Here is an 11,712-nt window from a genome sequence, read left to right on the forward strand (position 1 = left end):
AACAGTTTTTTTTTTTTTTTTTAAACTTGAATAAGCGACGTATAGGGCGCCCCCTGTAGGCCAGATGGAATGTGTTTCAATATTTCAGCTAAAAATTTCAGGTGAACAAGTTTATGGATAAGGACAAATTGTAATAAAATGAACATTTTATTATAGCGGTTAGCACGCTTGCCTCACACCTTCAGGGTTGGGGGTTTGAATCCCGCCTCCGCCGTGCACGAAGCCTGCATGTTCTCCCTGTGCTTTGGGGGTTTCCTTGGGCGGCTGTGGCTCAGGTGCTAGAGCGGGTTGTCCACTAACTGTAGAATTGACGGTTCGATTTCCGGCCCACGTGACTCCACATACTGAAGTGTCCTTGGGCACTGAACCCCAAGTTGCTCAAGATGGCAAGTTAGCGCCTTGCATGGCAGCTCTGCTACCATTGGTGTGTGAGTGTGTGTGAATGGGTGAATGAAACACAGTGTGAATAAAAATGCTATATAAGTGCAGACCATTTACCATTCCTCCAGGTACTCCGGTTTAATCCCCCAGTCCAAACACATGTGCTGATTGGCATTTTCAAGCTGTAGTGTATCCAATTGTACGCTTTGACCCCAACCAGGGTGTCTACCACCTTGTGCCCATAGTTCCCTGAGATAGGCTCCAGGCCCCCTGTGACCCTGTGTAGGATAAGCCGTATGGAAAATGGATGGATGGTTGTATTGAATTACAGACCACGTTTATTTCTTAGAAAAAAAGTTTTATTAATATAATTGTTATAATTGCTTAACAAAAAAGTATTTTAAAAAACCCCAAAATATATTTGCTTGTTTCAGAAAGTCACGCAGTCAATCATCTGACTTATCCATAAAAGACATGTCTTATTGTGTTTCACTATCAAGGAAAAACCCAGATATTTCTATCAAACATACAAACCGACCTCAATTCAGTCAAATATTTTCAGATGATAGAGTTGTAGCAGGTGGGTGTAATGGTTTTGTGGGAGTCTGTAGCAGGAGGGTGGTGTCTGGGATGCGATTACAGAGACCAGGGCGCCAGCGCTCAATAAATTACTAGATAATTATAGAAATAACTAGTTTGAAACATTTTTATGTAAGCCCCCACCGTTTGTATTTTCTCTTTTTGTTCATCAGTCCAAATATCTCATTTCTGCCGTGCTACAGCTCTGCCCTGCACGTCCGTTTAGCGGCTCGCATCTACAAAAATGCAGCCCGTAAACAATAATACAGAGCGTTTACTTCCAGGTTCAGTGGAATAGGGCCTTTTCAGGGTAGAATCATTTTCTCACTGCAATCAGATCACGCTAGAGTTTACTTGGAACCAGACAGAGAGTACCTCAATCAGACCAGATCTCAGATCAGCTGTTTTGGTCCACATTCGAGAGTGATTGCGGTGTTCTCACCTGCACAAACAAACAGCACCAAAGAGGAAAACACACCAGAGTTCAATTCAAATGGACTAAACACTGCATATGTGAAAGCACCTTCAGTGTCTACACTCTGGAGTCTTGTGATCTTGTCCCTCTGGGGAAACCCTGTAGGTTCTATGTAGAGGTAGGTTCATGTAGAACCCCTTTAGAAAGTGAAACTCATTCATCATTCAAAGTACCCTTGAGTGTTGTATTCACTTTTTTTTTTTTTTTTTTAAAGAGCATACTTTAGATGAAATATTTCATATATTGTGCTACAATCCAGCTGTGCTACAATCCAAACACACGTCTGTCCTTTATGATGTTCCCGGATCATTTTCGTCTGCGGATATTGGCCTCTGCTGAAAAACAGGAAATTGAATAATAAGCTTAGATGTACCGTAAATATCAGTTACATTAACTCACTACTTTTTCTCCCCGATTTGGTCATCTGCCAATTCCCACCCAGCAGCCGGCTCTCCCCTGCCATACAACAGCTACCACCCAGGGAGGGTGAAGACCAACATGTGCTTCCTCCAAGACATGTGAAGCCAGCCAATCGAATCTTTTGAAACTGCTTGGAGGAAAGCTCTATCTGCCCTCTGCCACATTTATGATTTCTCACAATTGGTTAGTGCTGCTATGATTGACAGGAGAGAGATTATTCCATCCCTCCAACCCACCCGGAGAGCATGGACAATTTTGCTCCCTTGGCTCCTGGCCATGGATAACTGTGGCACTGTCAGGATTCGAACGCACTAGGGTTAGGGTTAGGGTTATCTCCAGACAATAGGGCAGAAACTTATCTGTTGTGCCACTCGGGACAGAAATGTTCAGATTTGATTGCTTGTAAATCATGTCTTACTGGTGTAATCCTGAGGAAGCATTGGCTTTGAGATGACCTGTCTCAGAGCATCCACCCACTCCTTTCGCTCCCGCTCCTGCTCACACATGAAGACGAACTGACGGTCTGGGGTCTCCACTGCCATCCCACACTTCCATTTATTTCCTCTGGTCCCCTTAGGCATACACTCACTCACTGAGTACCCATGATTCTCTGTCCCAATGAAAATGACCCCAAGCTCCACAGCATCCTTGAGAATAATAAGTAAAGGGTGGGCATCAATTCGATTACAGTTAACAGAAAAATAAATTGTATGTTTATTCTTTAATTTATCATTAAATTTGATCTTGTCCTACCAGCTCAGTTTTAAAATAGAGTAGTTTTCTGTCTAGACCATCCAAGATGAACCATCTCTTCTTGAATGGCTCTCGTTGCTGTTCAGCAAACAGGCAAGGGTATTCAGATATACATAAAAATAATCTGTGGTGCACTTATTCAACAGTGAATATCTGTAACTCCCCCTATCAATACCTCTCTTATTAAGCGAGTCACCTACCGAAGGTCCAGTTTTTTCCATGTAACCCTCTTTAAGGTAATTTCTGGTAGTCCATGGCAGCAGCTTAAAAGAAAAATATATAAAGACATTTTTATCTGATGTGTATGCTGAATGAAATGTAATACATATAAGAAAAGATAATGCTTAAGTTAATGCATATACGTACTCTGTTTAAACAAAAACAATTAAGAGTTTACCTCGCCATTACTGGCTGTAGGAAATGCTGTCTTCAAGTAGGCAAGCCGTGTAGCTCTTATAGCATTGAACCAATTCACAATTTCCTGAAAGGGCAATGATGTCTGAATTACACTCTGACATCTGGCAAGATCTCTTCAAAGTGTGCTCAGATTTGGTCAGAACATGTATACAGTATGTATTCTGTTGTAAGAGTGTTTGATAGTGGTCCAGATTATGGCATTGCTTTTAAGGTTTAGCTCTGGAAAACACATCAAGGATTTCTAGTGATGACTCACAAAAGTACCTCCAGACATGATGTGTCCTGTGAACCCTGGATAACTGCCAGGGACTGTTAGAATCAATTAAACACCTGTGATTCGGCATACAAAGAAACTTTCCACCAAAGTCACAAAGTAATGTAGGAGAACTGGTTTGGGCCTGTCCCACATGTACTCAGCCACCTTCTAGCTGAGCATATGAGAGTGCTTCATCTGGTGAGACCAACAGTGACATGACGCAGGCATCATGTAGCCCAGGTGGATCTGCTCACAATCCATTATACTAAACTAAAGTGCGTTTCATGGACCCTGGGCACAGTTGAGTTGTAAGCCAAACCCCTTCTTTAAAGCTGTTGATAAAATTATTGCTCAGTGGAAAAGTATGTTTGGGAAACCCACTCCACCAAGGCAGCAGCACATATCCACAGGCCCACTGGTTAGCTAGATGATAGAGCAGGTGAAATGTTCGTCAGAGATGTATGAGATGAATGAGAAGTGAGTACGGTTACTGAACAACAATGCCAAAGAGTTTGTATGGCAAACAAAAGAAACCAAATCAAAGCTAGTGGGAATCAAAGACTGTATCTATGGGCAGTTGTCACAAAAGGGATTCAAAAGTGAAGCCACAATGTTTCTGAGGCCTTCATGTGATAGGCTGCAGTACGGTTTTTAACCCTGATTATTTCCATATTAGTGAAGTTGATCCTTAATATTCACCTCATTACTTTTCCTTACAATAAACGCATTTATAGCAATAATCCATCCAGCCGTTCATTTTCTATACGCTTATCCTACTGGGTCAGTGAGAACCTGGAGCCTATACCAGGGAGCATGGGGCACAAGGCAGGGTACACCCTGGATGGGGTGCCAATCCATCACAGGACACAATCGCATTCATACACCCATTCATACACTACAGACACTTTTTGGAAACGCCAATCAGCCTACCATGCACGTCTCTGGACTGGGGGAGGAAACTGGAGTACCCGGAGGAAACCCCCACAGGACAGGGAGAACATGCAAACATGCACACACGGGGCAGCGGCCGCAATCGAACCCCCAACCCTGGAGGTATGAGACAAACGTGCTAATCTCTAAGCCACTGCACGCCCCTTAATAGCAATTATTCTATGATAAATAAAAGGGCGTGGTTGATGAGGTGACTGACAGATTTGTGTTGGGCTAGAAATTACTGTCGAACCTTATGAACACGTGCACACTTTCCAACACAGACCTAAAGCTCTTACTGAGATTACATCCCACATTTTAAAAGCATTTTTAAAAACTATAACTATAGCAAAGCTATGTCTTGTTCTTTTGTTAGCTGTTTTAACAGACTCAGGGAGTTCTTTGCAGTTTTTCCAGATTGTTGCTCATTTTGATGTCTAAGCTGTAGCTCACTGTGCTGATATTGTAACTAGCAAACCAACACGAGTGAACAAAGTGATGACATAGCAAATGATAGCAGTAAGTCATGACTCAAAGCTCTAAAATCTTTTCCTGACAGCAGTAAAATCAAAATACTTATGAAAATTAGATGACTATAATTTGTCCTTTTTACAATATAACTAATAACACTGTACTTGCCACTTTGAGCCATCGTGCGTGTGCGCTTCTGACACGAACAGGCATAGTGTCCATCACCAATATGGGTGGGCAAGAGGCAGAGACACTGTCCAACCGACAGTATCTACTAAGCATGTTCTAGCTACAAGGGTCTACAGCACAGGCTCTGGCTCCAATTTTAGCAAGATGGCGACTACCATTTCAACCAAAAAAAGGCTTTAAACCTGCACGAATTGCGCCATGTTGTCTACTCATACAGTGCTGGGAAAAAGTATTTGCCCCATCCTGATTTCTTCTAGTTTTTTGTAAATCTCATACTAAATTGTTTCAGAAACGAACCCCCCCCCCAAATCTAAGATAAAACAAAGGCAACCTGTGTGAACACAAAAAAACAGTTTTTAAATGATAATTATGTGTTATTTATTGAATCAAAAAAGTTATCCAATACCAACTGAGCCTTTGTGAAAAATGTATTTGCCCCCGTAGTTACTAATTTCCCAAATCTATGAAGCTGCATTCATAATGTGGTTGAGCTGGACTAGACACAACTAGACCTGATTACTGCAAACCCTGTTCAAACAAATCAACACTTAAATAGAACTTTTTCAACAGCATGAAGTTGGTTAAAAGGTCTTACCCAGTAACACACTATGCCAAAATTCCAGAAATGATGAGGAAGAAGGTGATTGAAATACATCAGTCTATGAAGGGTTACAAAGCTCAAAGGCTGTGTGATTCCAAAGAACCACAGTGAGAGCCGTTATCTCCAAATGGAAAAACTCAGCACAGTAGTGAACCTTCCCAGAAGTGGCCGACCTTCCAAAATTCCTCCAAGAGCACAGCAATGATTCATCCAGGAAGTCACACAAGAGCCAAGGACAACTTCAAAGGACCTACAGGATTCTCCTGCATCAATAAAGGTCACTGTTCATGACTCCACTACCAGAAAGACACTGGGCAAAAATGGCATCCATGGAAGAGTGGCGAGGTGAAAACCACTGCTAACCCAGAAGAACATTAAGCCTCATCTGAATTTTGCCAAAACACACCTTTTGGGAGAATGTTCTGTGGGCTGATGAGTCGAAAGTGGAACTGTTTGGAAGACGGGTCCCGTTACATCTGTCGTAAACCAAACACAGAATTCCACAAAAAGAACATCGTACCTACGGGCAAGCATGGTGGTGGTAGTGTGATGGTGTGGGGATGTTTTGCTGCTTCAGGGCCTGGACAACTTGCAGTAAATGAGGGAAAAATTAATTCAGCTCTCTACCAGAAAATCCTAAAAGAGAATATTCAGTCTTCAGTCCATAAATTGCAACTCAATCGCAACTGGATTATGCAGCAAGACAATGATCCAAATCATAGAAGTAAGTCCTAGTGCTAGAAGTAAGTGAAAGACCGATCTCCAGTTATCGGAAGAGTTTGGTTGCAGTTATTGCTGCTTAAGGGGGTAAATCATTTTTCACATTGGTGATAGGTGTTGAATAACTTTTTTGCTTCAATAAAAAAACAATAAATAAATACAAAAATGATATTGTGCGTTTACTCAGGCTGCCTTTGTTTTATGTTGTACTTCATTTGAATATCTAAAACTATTTAGCATGAGATATACACAAAAACAGAAGAAATCAGGGCAAATACTTTTACACAGCGCTGTCACCGTCATTGTCATTACAGTCATTGGTTCCATAGAGTTCTCCAGACCTGTAGCTCTGACTGTAATCTCAAGCTGTAAAGCAGATAGCTCCATATGGTGTACATGTCATCTGATATATATGTACAAGGTGAGAAAAAGAAGGAAACTGTGAGACAGAGCATCCTCTCTGTTTCCTGGTTCCTGTGTTGGCACCTTTTTTCTCTTTGTTTCTCTGTTGACTCAGGTATAGACAGATAAAGCCCCTCACAAATGGTGATACCATTTGCGTGCATTTACATACCTTGCTGAAAAACATTTTCCTGTATTCCAATGACTTCCTGAAAACCATGTATGGAGTTGTTCCTGTCCTACATTGACATGCCCTTCCACCGAGCCAATCAATAGTTAACCCATTGTCTCTGTTGTGTGTCGAGCATGATATATACACTGCCTTTCTTGGAATAAATGAGAGATCTTTCCATTTGAACTTTGTGTGTTTGAGCGTTATTTGGCAAACTCTCCCAAGCGCTTGGTGTGGGAAGCACGTAGCGAGCTTGTGTATTTTCACGTTCCCTCTTCTTAAGAATCGTAACGTGGAGATGATCTATTTTCAAATATTAACAAGTATGTCACATCGTGACTTTGTTAGAAGATCCAGGCAGGTGTGAGCACACACACAACAAGGAATCCACATGTTTCTCAGTGCCTCCTGTTGTTAGTAGGGGTGACACCGAACTGCAAATTGTATCTTGTGTGGCTTTGCTGCCATTTGTCTCCGTTATAAGCTGACACTGGATCGTAAGAAAAATAAATGTTTAATACATAATATGCGTTTACTTCCTTGTGTGGAAGAGTCAACGCTGACCAAAAAAAAAAAAAAACAACAACTTTGGGCTAATCGGGAAATAGATCCTATTTTTTGTTAATTTAAAAACTAGGAAGTAGGTTTCTTTTGTATGAAAAGCATGTTATAGAAAAGGTTTCTGCTCTCATTGAGAATGAAGTGAGGCAAGTATTTATTTAAAAAAAAAAACCAAACAAACAAAAAAAAAACCCTTTAAAATAACAAATGTGTAGAAAATGCAAAAAGCCAGTTATGGAAAAGATGACTCACCTGACCACTTTCGTGGTAAACAAAGAGGTTTCGGGTGTGATCATCCACTGAATAAGTAATCTGAAGGCCGTGAGCATGTCCGATCTTCTGTGGCTGAAAGGTTGCATTCAGACTTTGTACAGAGATAACAGCCTTTGGCCCTTTAGATTCCTAAAAATGTCAGAAAAATGATCATATACTTAGCTATTTCAGTTATTTACTGTTACATAACGTAGTAATAGACCACTATTTTACTGAGTCGAAAATGTTTGCGGCAAAAACATTCTCAGCAGTCTGATATTTTAATATTATATACAAAAGAATCAACAGAGACTCCAATCACATGAATTGCAACACTGGCTCCAATGAAGAAGAGTAAGACTAACAAATTATACATATATGATGAATAACTGGAGGCATTCAATTGCAAACACTAAGGCAACAGGCAGCATGCCACACGGTTCAGAAAAACTGCTTAACAAGCAGTATAGAGTGCTCACATCCTCCTTATAATATTTTAGAGTGAAGTCTTGCTCGGATAAAACAAACTTCCTCTTGAGAAACTGTCCGTTGTCCTTCCCCTTCTTCCACAGCACTCCTTCATATACGCCTATAATCAACCAAGACATCATTATTGTAGAAACACTTCAGAACTTCATAAAAGCAGGTTTAATAGATGTCAGCTTCGGGTTGCATGAAGGACAGTCAAATGCCAAATCAGATATACTTAGAAGGTTATTTAAGGCGTTAAGATTTTGTACTATATTTAAATGATTTACTACACAAGACTCAAACAAAAGGATTTCTTAAAGCTACACGTGTACCTGATGAGTAGGCTCTAAGTTTATTTTGCTCTGTAAACTCTTGTCTTTCATACTTGGCTCTGATCCACTGCTCCCTTAGAACACTAAAATATAAAAGGGAAAGAAAAAAAAAACCCAACTCAAGCATATGGGAAGTCGTTTAAAACAGACTAATCTTAAAGAGAAAGTCCAGTAAAGCAGCCCAAAGTGTTAACAGCTACGGTTCCAAGCATGATTTGGTGCAGACAGTCTTATGGGTAGTTTTGACCCACTTAAATCAACTACTTGTGTAGAGAACTGAAAGCGCAATTTTACATATTCAAAGGCTTGACATCTAACACCAAACCTCGTATGGTTGAAACAGAAATACATTAATAGTTCCCCTTATTGTTACTAAGAGTACAGCATGCTCTAATGCATCCCCAGCAATTTGTTTGCCATTTCAGCAGTCTCCCACTTCCCTAACGATAGACTTCTTTAAATATAGTACCAACTGTCATGAACAATGGCTTGGAAATAATTCCCTTTTACAATGCCTGTAAATTACCCCAGCTTTTTTGAAAGACCACAGAAAGACGAAGTACTTACTCACAGTCATCTTGCTGTGGCTGATAATAGAAGACGGGGACAAATTTCTCGAAGACATCCTTGGCAGCTCGGTTTCCACAGGCTTTCATGACCTATAGGTTAGGTCATGCAGTTACACAGAACACAACAGTATTCAGCTCAACCAACCGCATGCTTTAATTATTCAGCGTAATTCTTTATAGTCATCCTTTGCATAATTAGACATTACTTTGGACATACAGAAATGCACCCATTTTAGAACGTTACAGTGACAGCAGTGAAGTGTGAGGTGGAATAAACACGAAAATAAGGCAGGTTTGACGTGACACGGCTTTCATACCTGCACAAGCTCGTCATCCCAGAAGTCTAAGCGGATGGATTTTATCCGGCTAATGCTTGATAAATTGCGATGAGTTCCAGAGCAGTTCAGGCAAACAAATATGCCGAGAGTGTATGAAGCCCAGTCCGGGTCTGCAGTGAACATAAGAGGGTTAAATTAAGACCTAGGTCTATACTGTTGATATGAACATAGAATTTAGCATGTGTGAATGACGGTTAAGGGAAGAAAGAAAAACAGGACTTCATCAGTTATGCAAACAACTGTGGAAAAGTCTAGGCACTCTAATACCATTTTGTACAAAAGCCTTAGACACCCCCCTTTTAAAACAAAAACAAATATTGTTAGACAGGGTGTGACAAAAGTCTCCATACATAGAGGAAAAGAAAGCTTTTAGCAAAATGTCTTCCAAAATTTTTCATACTTAGTTTATATATATATATATATATATATATATATATATAAAAATGTGTGTGTGTGTGTGTGTGTGTATATATATATATATATATATATATATATATATATATATATATATATATATATATATATATATATATACACACACACACACACACATTTTTTTTTCTTTTTCTAATAACCTTTACCCAAAAGACGAACATATTGAAATCCTTCACATGACTGGATCCAGAAGATGACGCAAGGATGCGATGGACATACAATTACAAGCAAAACACCACATGTGTTAACACAACTTTATCATTTTAGATTTCCAAACATTCCTTTTCCAACAAAATATATTTTTTTATTGTTACAGTAAAATATTTGTCAGTCAGTAAAGAAAGCAACATGTTATGTAACTAACATTTTTCAGACAGAAAACATAATGAAGGCTGCTGTAATTTGCATGCCAAAAAAAAAAAATGAAAGTGTCCAGACGAACTGTGACAGATTCCTCAAGATGCTCGGCAGAATTTACCAACTAATGTCCTGCACAAATAAAACTGCACAAACTGTACCTGAGAAGACTGAGGTTTTAAAATAAATAAATAAATAAAACAAAAACAAAGGGTTGTCACACCAAATACTGACGTTGTTTAGTTTATTATTGTTTACTGCTCTTTATAGTATAGTATAATGTCTTTTTTTTTTTTTTTTTAATGTATAAAAGGTCAGTATAATTTTTTCTAAGACAGCTTTGCTTTACAGTATTTCCATCCCCTACTTCCGGTATATAGACCAATAGCCCCCCCCCCCCCCCCCCACACAAACAAACAAACAAAAAAACAAAAGAAACCATCACATAAACTCTAATGGTTTCCACTACAAATACCAAAAACAAATCATTAAAACCATTAACAAATATTTTCCATTACATAGTAGGACATATTAAGGACAGACATATAACATGCCACCAATAAAAGGCAACAAATCACCAGTACTAGAGATCCACAGGGACCATTACAGTTTCCATTAAAACCAATACAATTCCCATTATACCCATTAAAACTATTATACATTTTAAGGTTTCTACTGTTTTGTTTGTTTGTCTATGACCTATATTTCAGTCCTAAAATATTAAAAGTCATCTGTTTGGTGCTGTGAGGCAAACTGAAATCTAAAATACTGGCAATATTTACTGGAATATGAGAAAAGAAAAGACCATGAATGAGTAGACATGAAAGAAAAAAGAGCCAGAGTGTGAATGTATAAAGCACTTCAGCAGTTTGACTGACCTGCAGCGCTGCAGTCAGCACAGCTACTGTTCTCCGGCAGCTTCACCAGTTCCAGAAGAATCTTTTTATTCTTGTCACGATTTGCCATATGAGACGTGGTGTAAAGGCGACTTTTAGTAAAACCTTTAGGACATTTTCACATGAAACATTTCCATTCTCTCCTGTTAAACCGGACAGGGTGTAGCTATGAACCCGCGCGCGCTCAACTCTGTGTCGACTAGCACAAGCGCTTCCTCTCTGTCTCTCCCCCCCTCTCTCTGACTCTCTCTCTCTCATAAACTCTGTCTCTCCCCCTCTCTCTCTCTGACTCTCTCTCTCTCATAAACTCTGTCTCTCCCCCTCTCTCTCTCACACACACTCTCTGTCTCTCCCCCTCTCTCTCTCACACACACTCTCGGTCTCTCCCCCTCTCTCTGACTCTCTCTCTCTCACACACTCTGTCTCTCCCCCCCCCTCTCTCTCTCACACACTCTGTCTCTCCCCCCTCTCTCTGACTCTCTCTCACACACACTCTGTCTCTCCCCCCTCTCTCTCACACACTGTCCCCCCCTCTCTGACTCTCTCTCTCACACACACTCTCTCTCTCACACACTCGGTCTCTCCCCCCCCTCTCTCTGACTCTCTCTCACACACACTCTGTCTCTCCCCCTCTCTCTCTCACACACACTCTCTGTCTCTCCCCCTCTCTCTCTCACACACACACACTCTCTGTCTCTCCCCCTCTCTCTCTCACACACACACACACTCTCTGTC

General features: G+C 40.3%; 1 protein-coding gene across 2 annotated transcripts; it reads right to left on the reverse strand.

Moving 5' to 3' along the window:
* Positions 1 to 699: 699 nt before the first annotated feature.
* adap2 (ArfGAP with dual PH domains 2) lies at positions 700 to 11,223 on the reverse strand. 2 transcript variants are annotated; one of them, XM_053613195.1, is made up of 11 exons: positions 10,960 to 11,223; positions 9,269 to 9,399; positions 8,950 to 9,041; positions 8,383 to 8,465; positions 8,059 to 8,168; positions 7,580 to 7,729; positions 3,006 to 3,089; positions 2,809 to 2,871; positions 2,609 to 2,686; positions 2,274 to 2,502; positions 700 to 1,767 (listed from the first exon to the last, which is right to left on the reverse strand). In XM_053613195.1, exons 1-11 carry the CDS (start codon positions 11,045 to 11,047, stop codon positions 1,742 to 1,744), a joined length of 1,134 nt encoding a protein of 377 aa, XP_053469170.1. In that variant the 5' UTR covers positions 11,048 to 11,223; the 3' UTR covers positions 700 to 1,741. The 2 variants fall into 2 exon arrangements, with proteins under 2 accessions (XP_053469170.1, XP_053469169.1); XM_053613194.1 differs by having other exon boundaries at positions 701 to 1,770; positions 10,960 to 11,222.
* Between the last annotated feature and the right edge of the window lie 489 nt (positions 11,224 to 11,712).

This window comes from Ictalurus furcatus, chromosome 24 (genome assembly GCF_023375685.1).
Source record: "Ictalurus furcatus strain D&B chromosome 24, Billie_1.0, whole genome shotgun sequence".
In the NCBI taxonomy this organism is placed as follows: domain Eukaryota; kingdom Metazoa; phylum Chordata; class Actinopteri; order Siluriformes; family Ictaluridae; genus Ictalurus; species Ictalurus furcatus.

Bases quoted from the DNA above. Each gene is read 5' to 3' on its own strand.
- adap2 (XM_053613194.1), bottom strand. From the start codon at position 11,047: ATGGCAAATCGTGACAAGAATAAAAAGATTCTTCTGGAACTGGTGAAG. The intron at 8,466-8,949 runs GTAAGTACTTCG...TTTATATTTTAG, and splicing joins CCACAGCAAGATGACTGTGA to TGTTCTAAGGGAGCAGTGGA. The intron at 8,169-8,382 runs GTACACGTGTAG...GGTTGATTATAG, and splicing joins ACTTAGAGCCTACTCATCAG to GCGTATATGAAGGAGTGCTG.